Source organism: Aulonocara stuartgranti (genome assembly GCF_965226115.1).
Source record: "Aulonocara stuartgranti genome assembly, chromosome: 3".
NCBI lineage: Eukaryota > Metazoa > Chordata > Actinopteri > Cichliformes > Cichlidae > Aulonocara > Aulonocara stuartgranti.
In genome coordinates this window covers 47,972,281-47,993,011 of record NC_138941.1, presented here as the reverse complement: position 1 = coordinate 47,993,011, position 20,731 = coordinate 47,972,281, and the positions used below count along the sequence as shown (strand labels likewise).

Here is a 20,731-nt window from a genome sequence, read left to right as displayed (position 1 = left end):
CACCCCTTTCGGGTGCCCCTCAGGAGACAGGAGCTGGAGGATATCTGGTCATTTCTTCTAACACGAGCTGTTGGGGAATTATATATTCTTAGCCAGTTTATGAAAGAGTTTCCAAAGCCAAATTTGTTTAAAGTTGCAAATAAAAAATTCCAGTTAACCCTGTCAAACGCTTTCTTCATCTAGAGATAATATTGTGGTTAAAATGTTTTTACTGTATGAGTAGTCTATTAAATTAAGTAATCTATGTGTGTTTGTTGATGATTGCCTACCTTTTATGAAACCTGTTCCTAAGGTTCCTGTTTCCACATCGTAGTGTCTAGTCTGCATCTTGGTACTTTGTCTGAGTGTCCTTTTTTGCTTAGGTAGTCCTTCTCCATTGTTTATGGTTTCAGTTCTGGAATTCTGTTATCCCAGCTATGATTCCCTCCTATCTCTGATTCCCTTATTACACCAGCCCTGTGTTTTTCCCTGTCGTTCCTCAGTCGTCATATTTTGTCAGGTTATGTCATGCCACATCATGAAATCCCAGTTTTGATCATCCTTCCTAGTTTGAATTTAGCTTTTAATTCTTGTGCTCGTGTATTGTATTTCTAAGTTTGTTTTCTGCCAGTGAATAAAAACTGCCGCCTTCAAGTTAAATATTCCTTGTCTGAGTCCTTTGCGTCGGTCAAACCTCTGCCTGTCACACAGCTCACCATGACAAGATGCTTTTGTGTCAAAGTGACTGCAGCTAAAACACAGAAAAGCATGATTGGGATTTGGCTTGGCTTTTAATAGCAGATAACCTGTAAAAATACTCTGCAGTAGGTCAAAAACGGAAGAATACCACAAATAAACATATGAACATTACCTGATGCTGCTGAAGTGAAGCAGAGGAATTTTACAGAGGTTTATTAGAGACACAGCTGAGCGTTTTGCACTTTGGCATATTTTTCAAAAGTTTACATTTCTCTGATTTTTAACAACCCACCCCTATGCAGTATGTTCCATATAAAAAAGTTTTGTCACCTGAACAGATGACACCAACATCATAAGAATGTCCATAGTAGTTGTAGTAGTTTCCCCATCCAGAGTGTTGACATTCAGTTAGAGAACTTTCATTTCCTGAACAGCTCACACCACTGAGCCAAATCTGTCCAGTTCCTGCACCAAATTGAACTGATTGAGGAACTTCCAGTGCTGACCCACAGTCTAACTGTCTGCAAACCACCTCAGCATCCTTTAAGTCCCAGTTATAATCAGAAACTGTTCCCCAGGTGTTATTGTAAAAGATTTCAACTCTGCCAGAGCATCGAGTCGATCCAGATCCAGTTAATCTGATTGTGGATGTACCTGAAAAAGCAAACCATAAAAAACCTAAAAATTACATACAGTAGGCTATAGCAACTGTTTTCTTTCTTTTTTTAAACTTTCTGAACCCATATATTGCTGAAAAATACTTTGTATACTTTGTTTCTTTCTACTAAAAAGACATCCTTAGCCTTAAGTTCCGCTGAATTATTTTTTAAGGAAACTAAAATTACACCGTAGCACCAAAAATTTACATGAAAAATGCAAGGTTTGATTTAGAAGATTGCACACTAAGTCACGGGCTGTATTAGAAAATGTAAGTGATGGTGGCATTTCTGTCTTGTTATCAAATATGTAAAAAAAACAAAAAAAACAAACATCAAAAATGAAACTTGATGATTTTGTAAATTGTAACAATGCTTTTTTTTGCTCACCAGGCAGCTGTGCGTGACAACCTGAAAAGTGGAAAAAGACAAAACCAGTTTAGAGCAGAAGATGTCTTGCACTTGTGAGAAAGCAAATATGTGAAACTTAACAGTAAAGTCTTTTTTTCATAATTCTTAAATCAAAATATTTTTCACGAAAAAATCAAAATCTGACAAACTCCATTTAATTTTAAACTGCAACCCTGGCATATCTGATAGGAATTTCGCACAGTTTTTCTAACCACCCATTACAAAAAATTGCCCGTAATAACATATTATTTAATAACTGATTAAACTCTTGAATACTGTTGAGATTAAATTATTTGAAGTACCTCAATTCTATGCTTTGGATTAACTAAAATGCCATATAACCATATAGTGTAGTATTAAGTGGACACAGCCCTGAAAAATAAAGGCATTAGACTACGTGTCCTTAGGGGGTAGATTCTCACCCACGCTTGCCTGGGGGGAAAAAAGTCGATAACAGGGCTCCATCTTCTAGTGGAAAGTTACTGAAGCACTGGTGTTTAGACTCGAATGAGAGAGCTAGCAATAACTGTTAGGGGTACACCCTCATTTTGAGGTCTGCTGCACTGTGTCATGCAGAACACCTCTCCCTTCTAGAAGTAATTGTGTAAGAGAAAAAAGTGTGAAATTGTCTACTGAGCAGTGTTTTGTCTTCCATCAGATGCCTATGACGAGTCAAAAGAACTTGGTGAAGTGTTGATATTTAACAATTGGGGGCTCGTCCGGGATTCCAATACTAGGCTAAGAAAGACAGATTAAGCGGTTTGGGGGGTCAACCAGCAAAGCGAACAGAGACCCTCATTCTCATTTTAAAATAAAGGTAAGCACCACCTGTTCAAAGTCAAAATCAAAGCTTGCATGTTGGAGCTTATCTAAATTGTCTGTTCGCTTAGTTGATGGAATTCTCAGAGTCAATTTGCTGCAGTAGACAAAGAGATGATGTGTGATCTGTCTCAGTGTGTTAGAGCAACTAAATTGTGGGTGTAATAAGCCAAGTAAAACTAATTGGCTGTTGTGGATAGTGACTGAAAAGAGTAAGAGTAATTATCCTTAGGCGTGGTGGCTCCACTTGCTTTGGACGTGAGGCGAAACCCATGGGACCGGAATTAGGGTGGCAACCTGGGCAGGTGTGGACCCCCGAACAGCTAAATCGAGGTGAGGTATCATCGTCACAGTTGACGGCCTACACAAGAGCAGTCCAAAGTTTCTCCGCTGGCCAGATTCCGTGCGGGGAGCGGCGAGCCCATGCAGCGGCGTTAGATTGCGTGTGTGAATGTGAAAGAGCGAAAGGTTGCGTCTCGATTGAAATTGAGTAGTTAAATTCGCCATGGTTGACAGCATGTATGAGAGTAGGCCCGAGTTCTTTCACTGGATGGATCCCAAGCTAAGATCGTTGGCCCGCTCTAGTGCCTCTAGACTGTGTGCGTGTATAAAAAAGAAAAGTTAAAATTTCCTACAGTTGACAGTCTGCTTGACAGTGGGGCTAAGTTCTTTTGCTGGTTAGATTCCGAGCTGCGATAGCCCGCTGTAGTGCCTAAAGACTGTGCGGGTCAATTTTGGGTTAGTAAATTAGGCTTAAAGTTGAAACTTGCGTCTAAAACCGTGTGTTTGGGTGTGTGCAAAGTGAGATGCGCTCTGCAATAGTGTGTGAGCACTACAATAGTGCGGAGTTGATGTCTGCTGGCCATAAAGTGTAAAATTGACTGTGACTGTTTAGATTAAAAGGACTTTAAGAGTCTCATATGTTGTGACCTGTCTCACAGGAAAGTGAGTTATTTTGTGTTGTTAAATAGCAGCTGAAAAAAGAGGCAGGTTGGATTGGCATAGTAGATCTCCGCAGATGTGTGTGTGTGTGTGGAATAGAATGTGACAGGTATCGTGTCACATTCTAGGAGAGGAGAAGTGTTTCTCAGAGTGGAGTGAGCCAGACTGACAGAAGGAGGAAGAGCAAACGGCCCAACTCAGAGGGGAGGAGCTGAGTGTGAGGTGGAACCAAGGAGGAGCTAGGAGAAGCAGTCTTTGTGACAGCGGGGGAAAAGTGCCTAAAACAGAGAGTCAAGAGCAAAAAGAAGGGGGGGATTATTATGAATTATGCACAAAAGCTGAAGCAGAACAGGATGAATTGGAAAAATATTTAAATTAGCAACAAAGAGAAATGTATTTCAAGAGTGTCAAATAACGAGGGATGAAATATTAAATAAATCTCTTAGTGTGTTAATACAGGTGACTACAGACCTGGATCAACCCCCTCCACGAGCATATCGGCCAGAACATAATGATAGATATAATAATTGGAACCACAACGAGGCCATGTTTTGGCTGAAAATTCACAGCTTCACCTTCATGTATATGTTATTCTGAAAAGAAGCTTCAAGGACGGTCAATCTCTCCCTGAAAACAAGGGGCAGCTTCAGAGCAAAAGCATCAACGTTAAGAGTCAACACCAAGTGAACAGATAACAGCGCTGCCCTAAAACTTCAAAGGGTTCAGCAGCATGTACAAATACTATTGCAGATGGAAGCATGCGTTCTCTATCACAGGCTGAGAGGATCACCTGCAACATCATTGTGTGCGAATGGAGTTGAGAAGACGCTCTGAGTCTCACATTTGAAATGGCTAAGGAAGAAAAGAATGAAAGACATAAGACAAAGCTGAAGAGGAACGGCCCACTGGGCCTCTGACATGTCAACAGCCGAGAACTGCCGCAGATGTGGGGGAGGAGACAGCAGTTGTGAGGAGTGAGAAGAGAACATGGAGGAAAATGAAGGATGATGTTGTTAAAGTGAGAGAATATGAAAACTGTTGAAAAGTAAGGCAGATGGAGTTGTGGAGGATTGAGAAAGTGTCCAGATTATCACAATAAAATGGACAAAAAAAAGAGAGAGAGAGAAAGAGAGCACACACACAGACATGAAATGCTTTTTGGAGAGAATAGGGAGCTGGGGGAGACTGTTTCAATCCACAGCTCCACCTCCGCCTACTAACCATACATGCAAAGAAGACCAGCTTACACTCATGAACACGCCCATATCTCTCATTAATGCTAAAATAGACTCAACAGACACTTGCTATCAAACGCTGAGTCTACTGCTAATACGTAACTCTCTGGATTGCAGGACAACAGGTTGACATGTGTGAAAAGAAAAAAAAAGAAAAGGAGAAAAGAAAAGAGGAAAACTGGTATGACCAACTGGTAATTAGGTAATAAATGCACTTTCAACATAGTAAATTGTGAGATGGGAGGCAGGAGGAGGAGAGACCCGAGGCGTCCGAGTGTCAGGTGAACTGAACTTCAGGTAAGAAGTTATGACCTGCAGTCTATCTGGGTCAGATATAAACAATGTTTAGGTGGAGTTTATTTTCGTTGTGCTGACTTTTTACAGTCAGTTACAATAACTCGTACTGCGTACTAGCTAGCATGACGGAGTTTCTATACAGCTGGGTGGGTGCTATGATGTTATTGATAGTGAACTTTATTTAATTCATAAGGTTAGTTAGTAGAGTTTCGTAAAAAAACGAAATTGTCCTGTATTCAGAGAAAATATTACGCAAAGATTGTCCCAGACTTCAGCTAGAATGGAAAAAGACACAAAGCTGGATTTATTCTGTCTTTATGCTGAAGCTGCCTCTTCTTCTCTTATTCTCTCTCCCTCCTTCTCCTGTTGCTACTTCAATCATGCAACTGATCAATGATCAGCTGATCGGCTTTTCTCTCTTGTTTATTTATCGCCCACTTTGCGCCAGAAGGAGGAAACCAGCAGATGTCAAGCTAAACAACAGCAGCACGTTTAAGCTTGATCAGCTGTTGTTAAAATTTATTTAATATTAATTTCTAGTACAGCTGATGTTTGCTGGAGCCACAGCTGTAAAGCTGCTGGTCATGATGTCGGTTTGAATATGTGGTGAGAGGGAAACATGAAGATGAAACCAGGAGATGTCCTTACTGAATCATCAGAGCTGAACAGGAATGGAGGAACAGGTTTACCTTTTAGGTGACATGAATGAGTTGAAGGGAAGTTATGAACTGTTTCTGAGAGACAAATAACACCAGGATCCTTTTCTAAGTAGCCGACAGCTGGTAACTGTGCAGGGGCGGATCTAGCAAAGTTTGGCCAGGGGGGCCAGGTAGGGCATTAACAGGGAAAGGGGGGCACAAAGAAGTACTTTTCTTTCTTATTCTCATTTAAAATATCTAGGTTTTAATAAATACTTATCTGAATCTTACAACCAAAGTTTTTATCTGATATAAAATGTATAGAAATCATACATATACCAACAAGACTGTACATCACTGTCACAACAGCATTTGTTTTCATTCAAAGGCTTTATGGCTTTTCCTATAATACCTGGTGGGCCGGTCTCTAGTCTAATGCCCGGTTTTTTGTCCCAGTCCAGCCCTGGGTGGAACTATGCCAGCTGACCCCATACTCTCCAGAATTGTGGAGCACTTGTGGGCAACCAGTAAATATGATGTGGGGAAAATGAACAGAGGTAGTGACTCTCAAGTCTCAGTTCAGACCAGGTAAGCATCAGCAATTAAATAAAGCAAGGAGCAGTGACAATAGCACTGCCTGTTATGGTAGCGAGAGTTCTAGACCCTACATCATATTGTCTTATTAGGAGTGGAAGGTTTTATGGTTCATTTGGTGAGAGGAAAATAGTTTACGTTTGGGCGTGTCCTGAAATAGGCTTAATAGTTTATATATAACAGTGCACTTAGAAGGACCTGTCAGGCATCATTCTCCGGTGGTGATGTCTTGTTGATAATTGACTAATCATCTCTCTTTCTCTTTCTCTCTCTCTTTCTCTTTTAAGCAGGCTTGCACGATTGGAATTAACAGTGCTGTAAAACATTTTCTTGAGAGCAAATATAAGGTGAGCTTCTCCAAATTACAATGGGCATTGGAGAAAGTTATCTATGTGGGACACGATTAGATGGTAAGTCCCTGCCTAAAAGGATTGCAGCGAGTCAGTCCAGTCCAAAATCATAAAGAATTGTTTTTTCTTTTAAAACTGATGACATCATCTTGTTGTTAATGGATACGCGAATATTTTGCGCGTGAGACTCCATTATCAGCAATACCTGGTATGGATGCGTGTCAATGAATACGTGTGACTAGACTGAAGATGTGGACTAAAGTTTTGACAGACTTGAAAATTGAGATTAAAGACTGGACTTATTTTAGGATTAGTAATTTCCAATGCCTAATTCACCCTAGTGGTAAAAAGAGTGTATTTAGGTGTGTTTTCAGTAGGAGCAGGAGGACGAGAGACCAGGGGATAACTGTAGCTTCTCGTGAGTGTGTGGAACTGCAACCCTTTGGCTGCTAATTTTGAGTTATTGATTTTTACATGAAGAGAACTGTGTTTTATTGGCTGTGTTTTGATTTGGGTATCAAATTGTATTGTTGGGAGATGCCAAATGCTACAGTGAAGAAAACGTTTGACATCGCTCACGTGACATTTGTGTATATATGTACAAACATTTTAATAATTCAATAATAATTATCACTTAAGTTATAATTTATGGTTGTTTTAGGTCAGTCTGTCCAGTATTGTAATAATAATTATCTTAATAATATTCTGATGGCCTCAGGTCGACAATTATTTTATTTTATATATTATGCATTTGTTAATAAAAACTTGTAATTGTGACAGATTTACAGTGAGCTCATTCTCACTCTCTTGTCAAAGTGTTTCACAGACAAAGTGTGCTTTGTCCTTGGTACTGTGACACTCCAAAGGTGAGATTTGTCTGATCACTAACATATCTCATGGAGATATTTACAGAAGCATTTACAAAGAGAAAAAGTTATTTAGATTTTTGAATTGCCAAAAGAATTTGTACCACCTCCAGGTTTACTGTTGGATCATACACCAGCGCCAGGACCATAAATCATTTGTGATAATAACAGTATTACAAACTTCATTTTCATTATTGTGATAGCTATCCAAAAAAAATCATTAACCACATTACAAATACCATTTTCAACTATACAATAACACAACGGATCATGTTAATAGTTAATCAACAAATTGTTAACAGGATGATAAAATAAAATAATCTTCCCAAGTTTAATTAGGAATTAAGTAAACTAGAAATTTCATTAAATCTGCACTGCTAGTGATCACTTGTCAGTATGAACACTGCAAAATATAACCTGCACAGCTAACAAAACATACTAACCTGAAATCCTAAACTAGTAAAGAAGAAACTGACTAAACTGAGTCAAACACATATTATATTCTCAGATGTCTTCTCAGTGTGAACATTTGCGTATGGTTTCAGATTTTAAACAGTCAATGAGTTTGACTAATTTACTTTTATAACATTATAATGTTAGACGACGATGATGATGATGATTATTATTATTATTATTATGACAGTATTAGAATAGTTAGAATAGTTTAGAATAGTTAACATTTATGCTTTTAATTAATTCTAATTAAACTAGTTAATGAGAAAGAAATAAGTAAAGAAAAATCCTCACCTTTGCAAAAGAGTATGATCATCAAATTAAACCAGCACACAAGCTGTTGCAGAGCCATTGCCGACTACACCTCTTTCACATTGTCTTAGACTTTAAATCCCTAGAAAACTTGCTCCACCCATGGCGACATTCTTTACTCCTAAACCATTATTAGCGTCATGAGAAAAAGGTCAAACACAATGGTCTTGGTACCTGTATAGTCTGGTGAAAAAATGCATTCACTGTGATGTTGTATAGCCAGTTGGACCACATTTCTACACAAAGCTCCTCAACGGACTTTAGTCTTTAAAACTATGATTCAGAAATGATTGTTTTTACTATTGTTGATGTTGTTTTGTTTTTTAAAGCAGGTTTGCTTTTGTTTTATTGTCAGTAGTATTGCCAACTTGTATTTGATAGTCATGGTCCCAGCACTTCCTGGGGTCCACTCCCCAATCTTAATTTCGTGTATTGCTCTCTCTTTTCTGGAGTAGTTATGGGCTGGCTGTTCTCGCTGCATGGAGCTGCCTGCTGCTAGAGATTCTAGTTTTTCCAGCCTATAGCTGTTATACCTGTTTCTTGCCTCCTTAGGACTGGATGATAAAACAATAAAGATAATATTCCAGAAAGAACTTTTTCTAAATAAAAAAATGAGACACGGTTTAAAAAGTCCATAGAACACAGTCTATACATATTTTTGACAGAAACCAAGACAGACCAGCAACAGCAGGTGTTGTTTTTCCGGTATATAAAACTATTGTGACTTATTGGACTATGATCTGTGAAACATATACCAAACATATCTCTCATTATATGATTAAAATGTCTTTTAAGAGCGCCCTGGTCATGAGAGCAGCAGAAATAAGCAACAATTATAACAGTTATATAAAGATATTTTCAGTGGCCAAAAACGACTGGGTGGAGTCATACAAAAGGCAGAAGCAAAAAGACACTTGCAAATGCATTATTCCTTTATTTTATATATAAACTCTTCAAAAATTCTGTTCACTACAGTCTACTTACCAATATAAGGAAAGATATGACACATAAGGAAATTATAGTAACTTATTGGCCAAAGTTTGATACGCCAGAAAACCCTGCATGTAAAAAAAACAAAAAAAACCACAAAAAAGACAAACATACCAGCCCCCACTTTATGTTATGCCCAGTCTAGGGAGACAGGAGAGCAACATAAGAGTTTAAAAAAGTGCCTCCACTTCGGTCCCCAAAGCCAGAAACTTAAAAGCCCATTCACAGATAGAGGTGATGTTGATTAGTACACTATTTATACCAAAACTGAAAGCATAATCTCCAGGGTGAACCAAAGTCAAAACAACAAACAAAAAAAGCTATTCAAAAGAAGTGCTACCTAAACCCTATGTCAAAACAAAGACAAGCAAAAGACAAGCACTATCCCCATACACAGGAAATCATTCCTGGCTGTGGCATCTCTCTGTACAACTCATCCATCTAATACATTGTAAACGCTGCAATAGTTACATCCTTTTGCGCACACTCCTTTCTTACTTGGTAGTAAGTAAGTAAGTAAGTAAGTGTTCGGTAACCAAGCAAGATGGCAGCGTGCACAGATGCAGCGGCTCACTGCTCTGCATATAGTGTACTTTGTTTTTTACTTTTTCTACGTGCATATGTGTGGCTGCATGTGCCACGGTTCTGGGTCATTTTGACCCAGCATTTTCAGTTCTTATATTACTTTGTCAAGATTACAGCGTCAAGTCTGCGTGTTCCCAATCTTATGTCTCCTGGTTTGGGTCTTCTTCTCCTGCCCTCACAGAGCACACCATGACAGAACGACGTGACCACCAAATAACAACCCTAAACTGAAAATACAAAGCTACTAACAAACACTTGGAACCGGAAGACATAAGACTGGGACCACGTAGGCAAAACACATAGCCTGTTGAGGGTACGACGCGACAGAGAGCACAGGAAAACGCAGGGCACAGGGAAGTAATCAGGGAATGAGAAACAGGAGGGAGACACAGCTGGGAGAGTTAGGGCTAACGAGACACTGGGAGCAAAGCTAGACACACTGACATGAGACAACCCTTCACAATAAAACAGGAAACAAGAAACAGATGCAGACTTGACACTGAACCTATACTAAACACGAGACACAACCTAAGAACTAATCCCTCACTAAGAATAACAGAAACATAGAATACTAATAAACAAAGCATAACAAAAGCATCAGGATACAAACCATAATACAAAGTAATATAAGAACTGAAAATGCTGGGTCAAAATGACCCAGAACCGTGACAGTATGTGTCTTTTATTATTATATATTGAGTAGAGTCCACTTATGTCAGGACCTTCTGAGTTTGGGATTACGCTGTGCGAGGAACATTACGTCGGACTACCACCATTTTTTTTCACCTGTCCTGTTTGGTTCTTTTGCCATCAGAATTATTGTCTAAAGGCAAAGAAAGATGCCCAATGGATTTGCTTTACCAAACGGACCGTCAGCCTTTCCGTATTGGTCTATTTGATTCACCTTTGCTGTTATTGTTTATTTTATTTTATTTTCACTTGCTAAACACGGGACAGACTTGACCGGGGAAAAGAAAAGAGAGAAAGAAAGAGGGAAAGAAAAACAGTGGGGAAGAGGAACAGTGATAAAGGGCAAAAAACAAAAACCAACAAAACAAACAGACAAAAAATACATACATCAATCACCTGGATCACCTGTTGAGAAAGAAAAAAGAGAAAACAAACAAAAAATAGAGAGCAATATAATAAACAACATCATCGCGATGATCTATGGTTACAAATGATCTTCTTATGGCCTCTGACAGTGGACTCATCTCTGTGTTTGTCCTGCTAGACCTTAGTGCAGCATTCGATACTGTCGACCATAATATCCTATTAGAGCGATTAGAACATGCTGTAGGTATTACAGGTACTGCACTGCAGTGGTTTGTATCATATCTATCTAATAGACTCTAGTTTGTGCATGTAAATGGAGAGTCCTCTTCACACACTGAGGTTAAGTATGGAGTTCCACAGGGTTCAGTGCTAGGACCAATTCTGTTTACATTATACATGCTTCCCTTAGGCAGCATCATTAGAAGACATAGCATACATTTTCACTGCTATGCTGATGACACCCAGCTCTATCTATCCATGAAGCCAGATAACACACACCAATTAGTTAAACTGCAGGAATGTCTTAAAGACATAAAGACCTGGATGGCCGCTAACTTTCTGCTTCTTAATTCAGATAAAACTGAGGTTATTGTACTCGGCCCTGAAAATCTTAGTAAGTATGGTGTCTAACCAGATTCTTACTCTGGATGGCATTACCTTGGCCTCCAGTAACACTGTGAGGAACCTTGGAGTCATTTTTGACCAGGACATGTCCTTCAACGCACATATTAAACAAATATGTAAGACTGCTTTCCTCCATTTATGCAACATCTCTAAAATTACAAATATCCTGTCTCAGAGTGACGCTGAAAAACTAGTTCATGCATTTATTACTTCCAGGCTGGACTACTGCAATTCATTATTATCAGGATGTCCTAAAAACTTGCTGTAAAGCCTTCAGCTAATCCAAAATGCTGCAGCAAGAGTCCTGACAGCCCATATGGAAAAGATATATATAAATCTTATAAAGTTTGTATCTGTCTTGTGTGAAACTTGTATGAAAAGCATATAAGAGTGAAAACAGATATAAGATCCCTTGAAAAATTATATAATGAAACTTGTATGTTTTGGATACTTACTAAAACAATGTATGAAAGTAATGCAAAATTGGCCACTTTCATGAGTAATCACATATAAGTTTTTACTATTTCTTTTCCGTATGGGAGGGACTAGAAAGAGAGAGCATATTTCTCCTGTTTTGGCTTCCCTTCATTGGCTTCCTGTTAAATCCAGAATTGAATTCAAAATCCTGCTCCTCACATTCAAGGTCTTAAATAATCAGGCCCCATCTTATCTTAATAACCTTGTAGTACCATATCACCCTATTAGAGCACTTCGCTCTCGCTCTGCAGGCCTACTTGTTGTTCCTAGAGTATTTAAAAGTAGAATGGGAGGGAGAGCCTTCAGTTTTCAGGCCCCTCTTCTGTGGAACCAGCTTCCAGTTTAGATTCAGGAGACAGACACTATCTCTACTTTCAAGATTAGGCTTAAAACTTTCCTTTTTGCTAAAGCATATAATTAGGGCTGGACCAGGTGACCCTGAATCCTCCCTTAGTTATGCTGCAATAGACATAGGCTGCCGGGGGATTTCCATGATGCATTGAGTTTTTCCTTTCCAGTCACCTTTCTCACTCACTATGTATTAACAGACCTCTCTGCATTGAATCATATCTGTTATTAATCTCTGTCTCTCTTCCACAGCATGTCTTTTATTCTGTCTTCCTTCTCTCACCCCAACCGGTCGCAGCAGATGGCCGCCCCTCCCTGAGCCTGGTTCTGCCGGAGCTTTCTTCCTGTTAAAAGGGAGTTTTTCCTTCCCACTGTCGCCAAAATGCTTGCTCATAGGGGGTCATATGATTGTTGGGTTTTTCTCTGTATCTACTGTACAATATAAAGCGCCTTGAGATGACTTTTGTTGTGATTTGGCGTTATATAAATAAAATTGAATTGAATCTATGTGAATATAACAGTAAATACTAAATATTGAATATTATTGTAAGATCGACAGCGCACAGTGTGTTTTGAGGTAGGAGCCAAAAAGGATGTAGTTTGTATGTGTGAGCACCCGTGTGTACACCTGTGAGCATGAGCGCGCTTGTATTTAAAAGGTTCCTTCATGTAATGATCTGCTAGAGCAGACCTTCCCAAAGTGTGGGGCCCGCCCCCTAGGGGGAGCGCAGAGCCATGGCAGGGGGGGTGCGGTATGACAAGGGAAAAAAAACAAAAGGCTTGGACACTGCTAGCACGGGGCGCCCACAGAAACGCAAAGCAGGAGATGAAGCATCGCTGAACATGTTTCCAAACCAAATTCATTCTAAGCTGAAGACTAAAAAATATGGTGAAGCATATCTGCCCTTTTGTTTCACCTGCACAAGTGTCAAGGTCGGTCTCCCCTGCAGAATTGGTTTTCCCTTCGTTGGGAGCACCGCTGGGCTGTTTAAATCACGGACAAACAGTATCCCACATTCTTGATTTTTAGTTCACAAACACTTGCTGTAATAACTAACTACTCCTGACATTTTGGAGATGTTAGCTCTTTATACAGTAAAGTTACAGCTGGATACAAATAACATCAGGCGGATTCTGCCACGATTTGTTCCCTCGGTTCAAATCACGGACAAACAGGATCCCACAGCTGTTTATGTTTTTAAACCCATTTTGCACAGAGAGGCATTTTTTGAAAAATTTATTGACAGCAATGTTGAATATTATTACACAGGACAAAAAACAACTACACGTAAAATAATCACACCGTGACGCCTCTGCATTTGTAAATGGAGGGATATTAACTGCGTGTCTATGTAAGCGTGTAAAACCTGCAGATAGTCAGATTAACAGTATTTCATCTTTATCTGCCATTCTGCAATTCAGCACGTAGAAAAAGTAAAAAACAAAGCACAGCGTGACGTGAAAAAAGGCACATACCATTGACGTTGCATGACAAACTCTGTATTCCTCATGCACACGTAAACGCGAAAAATGAGTTTTAAAAATCTCAGTTTTTGGTGATTCGAAACGCCGTTTACGTGTGGACGAAACAGCTGCGTTTTCAAAAATACCCGTGTAGGTGTGGACATAGCGTATAAGAGTTAGTAGTTTATTTTATTACTACCTGTAATTTATTGCAGATTACTTGTATTTGCTTAATTGTTTACTAAATGTTTGAGGTGTTAAAAAAAACCCGCAATGGAGCAAAATATGGGTGTGTGTGGTTGGAGGATGTGTTTGTGCGTGCGGGCTTAAATACGCTGAGGGATAACAAGGGAAATCAGGCACAGGAGAAGAGCACAGCTGGGAGTAATTGGGCAGGAGAAGCAAAACCGATTACACTGACGTAAGACACGGACGTTCAGAGTAAGACAGGAAACACACCAACTGAACTCACAGACACAGACTCAGAGACACGGGCTTCACACAGACACATGGCTGACTTGGAAGCAGGGAAGATAGAGACAAGAGTGACACAGGAAAAGTACAGAGTACACATGGGAACAGAGACTAAACACAGGCTAAGATAAATACTAAGGGAGGAAGAAATCACTAAGAACTAATGAAAACCAAAAACTACGGACAACAATAGTCAAGAAATATAATTACAAGGGCTGAAACACATATACTGGTTCGGAGACCCAGTACCGTGACAAGGTATCTATATAAGCATATACTGTAGTCTATAGCACAAAGGAGTATTAGGTTATTACTTACACATTGTTGAGTTGTCCTGTTGCAGCTGATGAAATGAAAGAAATTAGCATGCTGTGTGTGCAACAGCGCGACAAAACGTTACCTGTTCTTTTAACTGCACAAGTAGTGCTGGGTCGTAGCTGCTAACTAACTGGGTAAGTAACTGCCTCATGCCACTGTAGCTCTGTCCACTGTTTTAGGGAACATATTTCATTTGAAAGTAAGTTACAGGGCTTTTCCTACCTTTTTGGGGGGCTTTGGTGTGGTGGAGGTGTGGTCTTTGGCCTGCTGCAGAGGAGGGGTGGTGCAGTGAGCTCACAGGGCAGAGCTGTACCTTAATAGCTAGCACGCTAATCATAAATATATTGAAGATATATTGAAGATTTGGTTACTTTTGACCAAGAGGCTGCTTCCAGTGCTGAAAAACTAAGCAGACACTGAACAGTCTCAATAGAGACATACTTTTAAAGCCACTTTATCTGATTGACATGTTGAACTAAGGAGCTCATTTTCCCCGGAAGTTATTGGAAGGTATTTTACATGCTACAGATGTATCCAACTCTGCTGAAACTCAAATGAATGAGTAATAAATCATCTTGGGCAAGTCATGAAAGCTAACAGTGTATAATATCAGTGAAACTGAAACAATAACACACCCCAACAATTCAGTGTGAAAGTAATATATAAAGTAATACAGAATTCTCACATTTTCACATGTTTGGGAACGGACCATTACCTAATTGTAAAAAATAAAAAATAGTCAGCAGCTTTAAAAAATCCTGCATATTCCTATTAAATAAAATTAATATTTTGTAAGTTACAAGTTTCACCAAAATCAGTGACCCAGCTGCTTGTCCCACTGTGGAAAGTGCTGCTTTCTCAGGCTAAGCAGATTGGCTGAAAGTAGTCTGTGAAAGTCACAGGAGCTGACAGCTTCACAAGACAAATGTCATTCTCGTACGTGATGCTGTTGAATGCAGGATGCCAGATTAAATCTTCCACTGTCTGAGACACTTTGTTAGAGCTTATATTTGACCCGCTGTAGCAGCCCAGGTCAGGTTACTAAATTAAAAAAAAATGTTGCTTAATATCGTAGTTCAAAGCAGATACTCATAAACGTTCATGTGATATTGATAATGTACACTTTGTGATTGAAGGCACATCATGTGCATGACTCGTAAACCATTTGTAGCTTCATGAGATAAAGATCAAACATAATGGTCTTGATACTATCACTTGGTCTGCTGAAAGAATGCATTCACTGTGATGTTGTGTAGCCAGTTGGACCACATTTCTACACAAAGTTCCTCAACGAACTGTAGTGTTTGAAGCTACGATTCAGCAATGATTGTTTTTACTATTGTTGCTGTTGTTTTTTATGCAGGTTTGTTTTTGTTTTATTGTTAGTAGTATTGGCAACTTGTATTGGATAGTCATGGTCCCAGCACTTCCTGGGGTCCACTCCCCAATCTTAGTTTTGTGTATTGCTCTCTCTCTTCCCAGGTACTTGTGAGCTGGCTGTTCTTGCTGCATGCACCCGCCTGCTGCTAGAGCTTCTAGTTTTTCCAGCTAATTAAGGACTGGATCAGCAGATACTCATAAACGTTCATGTGATATTGATAATGTACACTTCGTGACTGAAGGCACTCCATGTGCATGACTCGTAAACCATTTGTAGCTTCATGAGATTGTTGTGGAAGTTTTCCATTTAAATAAAGCCTGCAGACGAACGGTGAGCGGTAGCTAACATTTTTTAATCAAAACACACAAACAACAGACAACCAAGCTTGTGGAGAGCCTACATGACCGCGGGGCAGACGGTCAACAGAGTCTCCCTGAGCCTAGCATGGCTCTCAGTTAAATACCTTCTTCAGGAACAAAAGGCAGTACACAGCTGTTTCACACCTTAAGGTTCACACTCCCTTGCTACCTCCCAGAGTCCTCGAAGAGACAAAAGTTTCTTCCTGTGGAGTTGTCTGCTTCCCCCAACTTCCTTACTACACCCCCACCATTTATCTTACTGTATGAGTGTGAGACTTGTTAAAATCCAGTGGCACCAAGGTATCATACAATAAAATAATGTGATTAATACATAAGTAAAATAAATTAAGATAAGATAAGATAACCTTTATTAGTCCCACACGTGGGAAATTTGTTTTGTCACAGCAGGAAGTGGACAGTGCAAAAGTTATGAGGCAAAAATTAGAATACAATAAGAATAAATACAGTACACAACTGTACAGAATAGAATAAAATAATATACTATATACAGTAGAATAAAATAAAATAAATATACAATAAGATAAAAATAGAATACAAATACAAATACTATACACAACTGAGTAAAAATACAACGATGACAGAAAGGATTATTGCACTTAGTATTATTGCATATGTATGGATGTGTGTGCTTGATCAGTTAAAGTCTTTATTATGGAGTCTGACAGCAGTGGGGAGGAAAGACCTGCGAAATCTCTCCGTCCCACACCGTGGGTGCCGCAGTCTCCCACTGAAGGAGCTGCTCAGTGCTGTCACAGTCTGCTGCATGGGGTGGGAGATGTTGTCCATCAGGGATGACAGCTTAGCCGCCGTTCTCCTGTCACTCACCACCTCCACTGGGTCCAGAGGGCATCCTAGAACAGAGCTGGCCCTTCGGATCACCCTGTTCAGTCTCTTCCTGTCCCCAGCAGACCACACCATAAAAGATAGCAGAAGCCACAACAGAGTCATAGAAGGTCTTCAGGAGTGGGCCCTCCACTCCAAACGACCTGAGTCTCCGCAGCAGGTACAGCCTGCTCTGCCCTTTCCTGTAGAGGGTGTCTGAGTTATGAGTCCAGTCCAGTCTGTTGTTCAGATGAACACCAAGGTACCTGTAGCTGTCCACAGCGTCAATGTCCATACCTTGGATGTTCAGTGGTTGCAGTGGAGAATGCTTGTGCCTGCGGAAGTCTACCACCAGTTCCTTGGTTTTACTGGCGTTGATCTGGAGGTAGTTCAGCTGGCACCAGTCCACAAAGTCTTGGGTCAGACCTCTGTACTCCTTGTCGTCCCCATCAGTGATGAGGCCGACTATTGCAGAGTCATCAGAGAACTTCTGCAGGAAGCACTGGGTGGAATTGTGGGAGAAGTCTGCAGTGTAGATGGTGAAGAGGAACGGAGCCAGAACCGTTCCCTGTGGGGCCCCCGTACTGCAGAAGACCCTGTCCGACACACAGCCCTGAGTCCTCACATTCCTATACAATCCCACCCTTTGATTCTTAAATCAAGAATCACATTAATACCAGAATTTCTTTCCTGACATTCTGTATATCACATCAACATTATTGTTCACTTAAAGGAGTTTCACACTGTGTATCCTCACTTCACTGTTCTCTCACCACCCTTTGTTCATCTTTAATCACCCCCACAATCTAAGATGTCACATGCAAATGGAAACAACAATGACACAGAGGAAAGGCCTTCTCCAGAGTGTCAAAATACTTTGCATGGCAAAGTGAAACAGCATTAGGTGGTCATTCTCAGTCACAGTCATGGCTCCTGGTGTCTGTGCCATCTACAGAGTCATAATTCCAATGCTGGTCTCCCTCTGTGCTGTCACCTTTGGAGCTTGGCACGCTCTCTTCACATTTCTATTCCAACGCGGCTGTAGATGAGGAGCAGAGCATTTTGTACACTCCTGTAGTCTTCCTCAACATCAACGTAGAAACTCTTTCATTTTATTTTAAGATTTTGCTGTTCTCCTCATGACAATCTTTTGGAAGCCCAGTGGTGCAGCCCACTGTCGTTTGTCAGTTGTCCTGGAGATGGTTCCTGCTTCTCACTGGTCCTCTTGAAGCCTTCTCTCCCAGTCACGGTCTGCATTTGCACCTCAGTCAATCCTTCCGTATCCCTCATGTCACGGTCCCTGCAATTTAAAAATGAAAGCTCCCCGGAAAACCCTCTTTTGCCCTATGTCAGCTTATTAGGAAGTTGGGGGTGAAACATTAGCCAGCAGTGTGTCCTGCTGTAAATCATGTGATTAGATCCGACGATTAACCCTCTGCTGTGGAAAAAGTGATATAGATGTTAGCGCAGCGCATCTGTATGCACACTTTCTCACAGTGAACTCTGCACTGTAAACAATACAAGGTCATGAATAACACACTGCTGGTAAATTCACAAAGACACTGAAAGTGGCAATTAAAAGGTTAAGTCAGCACGGCCCAAAAGCTCATGCAACCTGTTGCTGTCACCTTTCTGCTCCTATAAAAAGAAACAATACATACATCCACCCTTTTGTCACTCTGGGTGGAGGTGCAGTCAGTCAAGCTTTTTGTCAGTCCAGTCAGTCCCCATTTTTTATTTGCTGACAGTAGAACCTCTCGTGACGCAATAAGTTTCTACTGCCAGCAATGATGTCATTTCAAAAAACAAAAAAAGAATTTAGACTGGATTACCTCGCTGAATCCTTTTTGACAGGGACTTGTTTTCTGATTGTCCCAAATAAGTGGCTTTCTCCCGAGCCCATTTTCATTTTGGAGAAGCTCACTTGCTACATGTTGTGTAGCGCTTTCGATTCCGATCTTGCAGCCTGCTTGAAAAAGAGAAAATTGCCAAACAAAAAATCTCAGTGCACTGTTAAAAATCAAAAAATATGAAGGCCTCTTTTTAGAAGTTGTCTAAGCATACTCTCTTAGAATGATAGATCAAAACTGGCAGGTTCAAAGTGGTACCAAAGGAAAATGCATCAGTAAATCTCCAAAACTTTCATCCACCAGTCACACACCTCACACAACGACAATATTCTATCAGATTTTCTATCAGAGTTTTTGTTTTCCCCCATGTACCCAGATGTGTGTCATGATAAAACCTCCCCCACACATCAGAAACAAGAAACTATTAGTCTCCACTCATCTGACCCCCTGCAGCATTCTGTTCACCCCTGCTATGATTCAATCATCCTTCCTCAAAAATAATACTAGTTCACTAGTCTATGTATCACTTCTTAACCTGCTAAGTGAACCGGACAAAATGATGGTAACAGAAATGCATGCTTAATACTGTTTGATCTTCATGAGCTTCATTGCATGTGTGTTTGTGTTAGTAGGATTAATGCATTTTTCTGTTTGTGTAATTTTTGTGTACCTCTCCTCTTTGCGGTGCTCCAGACACTTTTCAATTCTCCACACAAGGCAGTCATTTTTTCTTCCCAGTTTCCTAAACTCAAATTTCATTCCCACACTAAAACAGCCTTCCTCCATGTCCTGCCCTGCTCCTTCCACTGTGGTCTCATCTCATCTCCCCCCCCTTAAGGCGGTCCAGTGAGAGTCAGTTGTCTTTCAGCTTTGTCCTGTTTTCCACTGTCTCATCTTGCCATTTTGCTCCAAAAGTGGCAAATGTGCAACTCAGGCAGTCCTTTCAAAGTCCATTCACACACAGTGAAGTTGCAGCTCGTTGGAAATGCACATCCATCCATCCAGTCATGATGATGCCATTTTTCTCCTTGCTGCCGCTGTCTTGCACAGTTGCTGCTGGACCTTTTCTTCACTACTCAGGATGCTGCTGTAAGCTCTTGATATCCATCTCGTTGTTCTGGAACTGCATTTCTTGTCTTCAGGGAGAGATTCTTGGAGCTTGTGTTCTCAAGGTGACAAACACATGGAAGTTAAGCTATAATTTTCTTCTGACTGCGGCACGTGGAAAATTGATCCGGGTCTGCTCTTCACCTGTGACACACTGAGACATTTTGATCATTCTTATCACTGCTTAAAACAACACATCTCCTCTCTCTGATTCTGAACTCCCCTTTCTTAAAAACCCAGAGAGATTGTAGTTGTTCTACATTGAAAAACACCAAACCCTCTTCCTATTTTTTTTTTTTTTTTTGCTTATTTTCATCAACAAGTCTGCTAAAAAAGACCTTTTCATGTGTGTAGGGGAGCTCCTAGGGGAGCTGGTGGCCTGCAGTACCACCCTCTCCCTCTAGTTGGAAACAACTTTTACACACATTTCTACACTTCTCTCTTCTTTTTGTTCCCCATTTTCAACATTTTTTAACCCCATTTTTTCTGTTTTTACACACACATCAACTTTTCCCACACAACCATTCTCTGCAATCTTACACACCACACATTTACTCAGTTTTTCCCATACAGTCAGATATTGAGTTTTATATCTGGCCGCTGG

At 40.3% G+C, this 20,731-nt stretch overlaps 1 protein-coding gene across 1 annotated transcript in view; it reads right to left on the bottom strand.

Annotated features, from left to right (window-relative positions):
• LOC309697527 (uncharacterized protein) overlaps positions 1 to 14,851 on the bottom strand; it is a 125,953-nt gene extending 111,102 nt beyond the window's left edge. Inside the window, exons 1-4 of the mRNA XM_082519495.1 lie at positions 14,810 to 14,851; positions 14,588 to 14,612; positions 1,725 to 1,745; positions 1,009 to 1,332 (exon numbers count right to left, since the gene is read on the bottom strand). Coding sequence (XP_082375621.1) covers positions 1,009 to 1,332; positions 1,725 to 1,745; positions 14,588 to 14,591 — 349 coding nt within the window. The 5' untranslated portion in view covers positions 14,592 to 14,612; positions 14,810 to 14,851. The remainder of the gene's footprint in view (positions 1 to 1,008; positions 1,333 to 1,724; positions 1,746 to 14,587; positions 14,613 to 14,809) is intronic.
• Between the last annotated feature and the right edge of the window lie 5,880 nt (positions 14,852 to 20,731).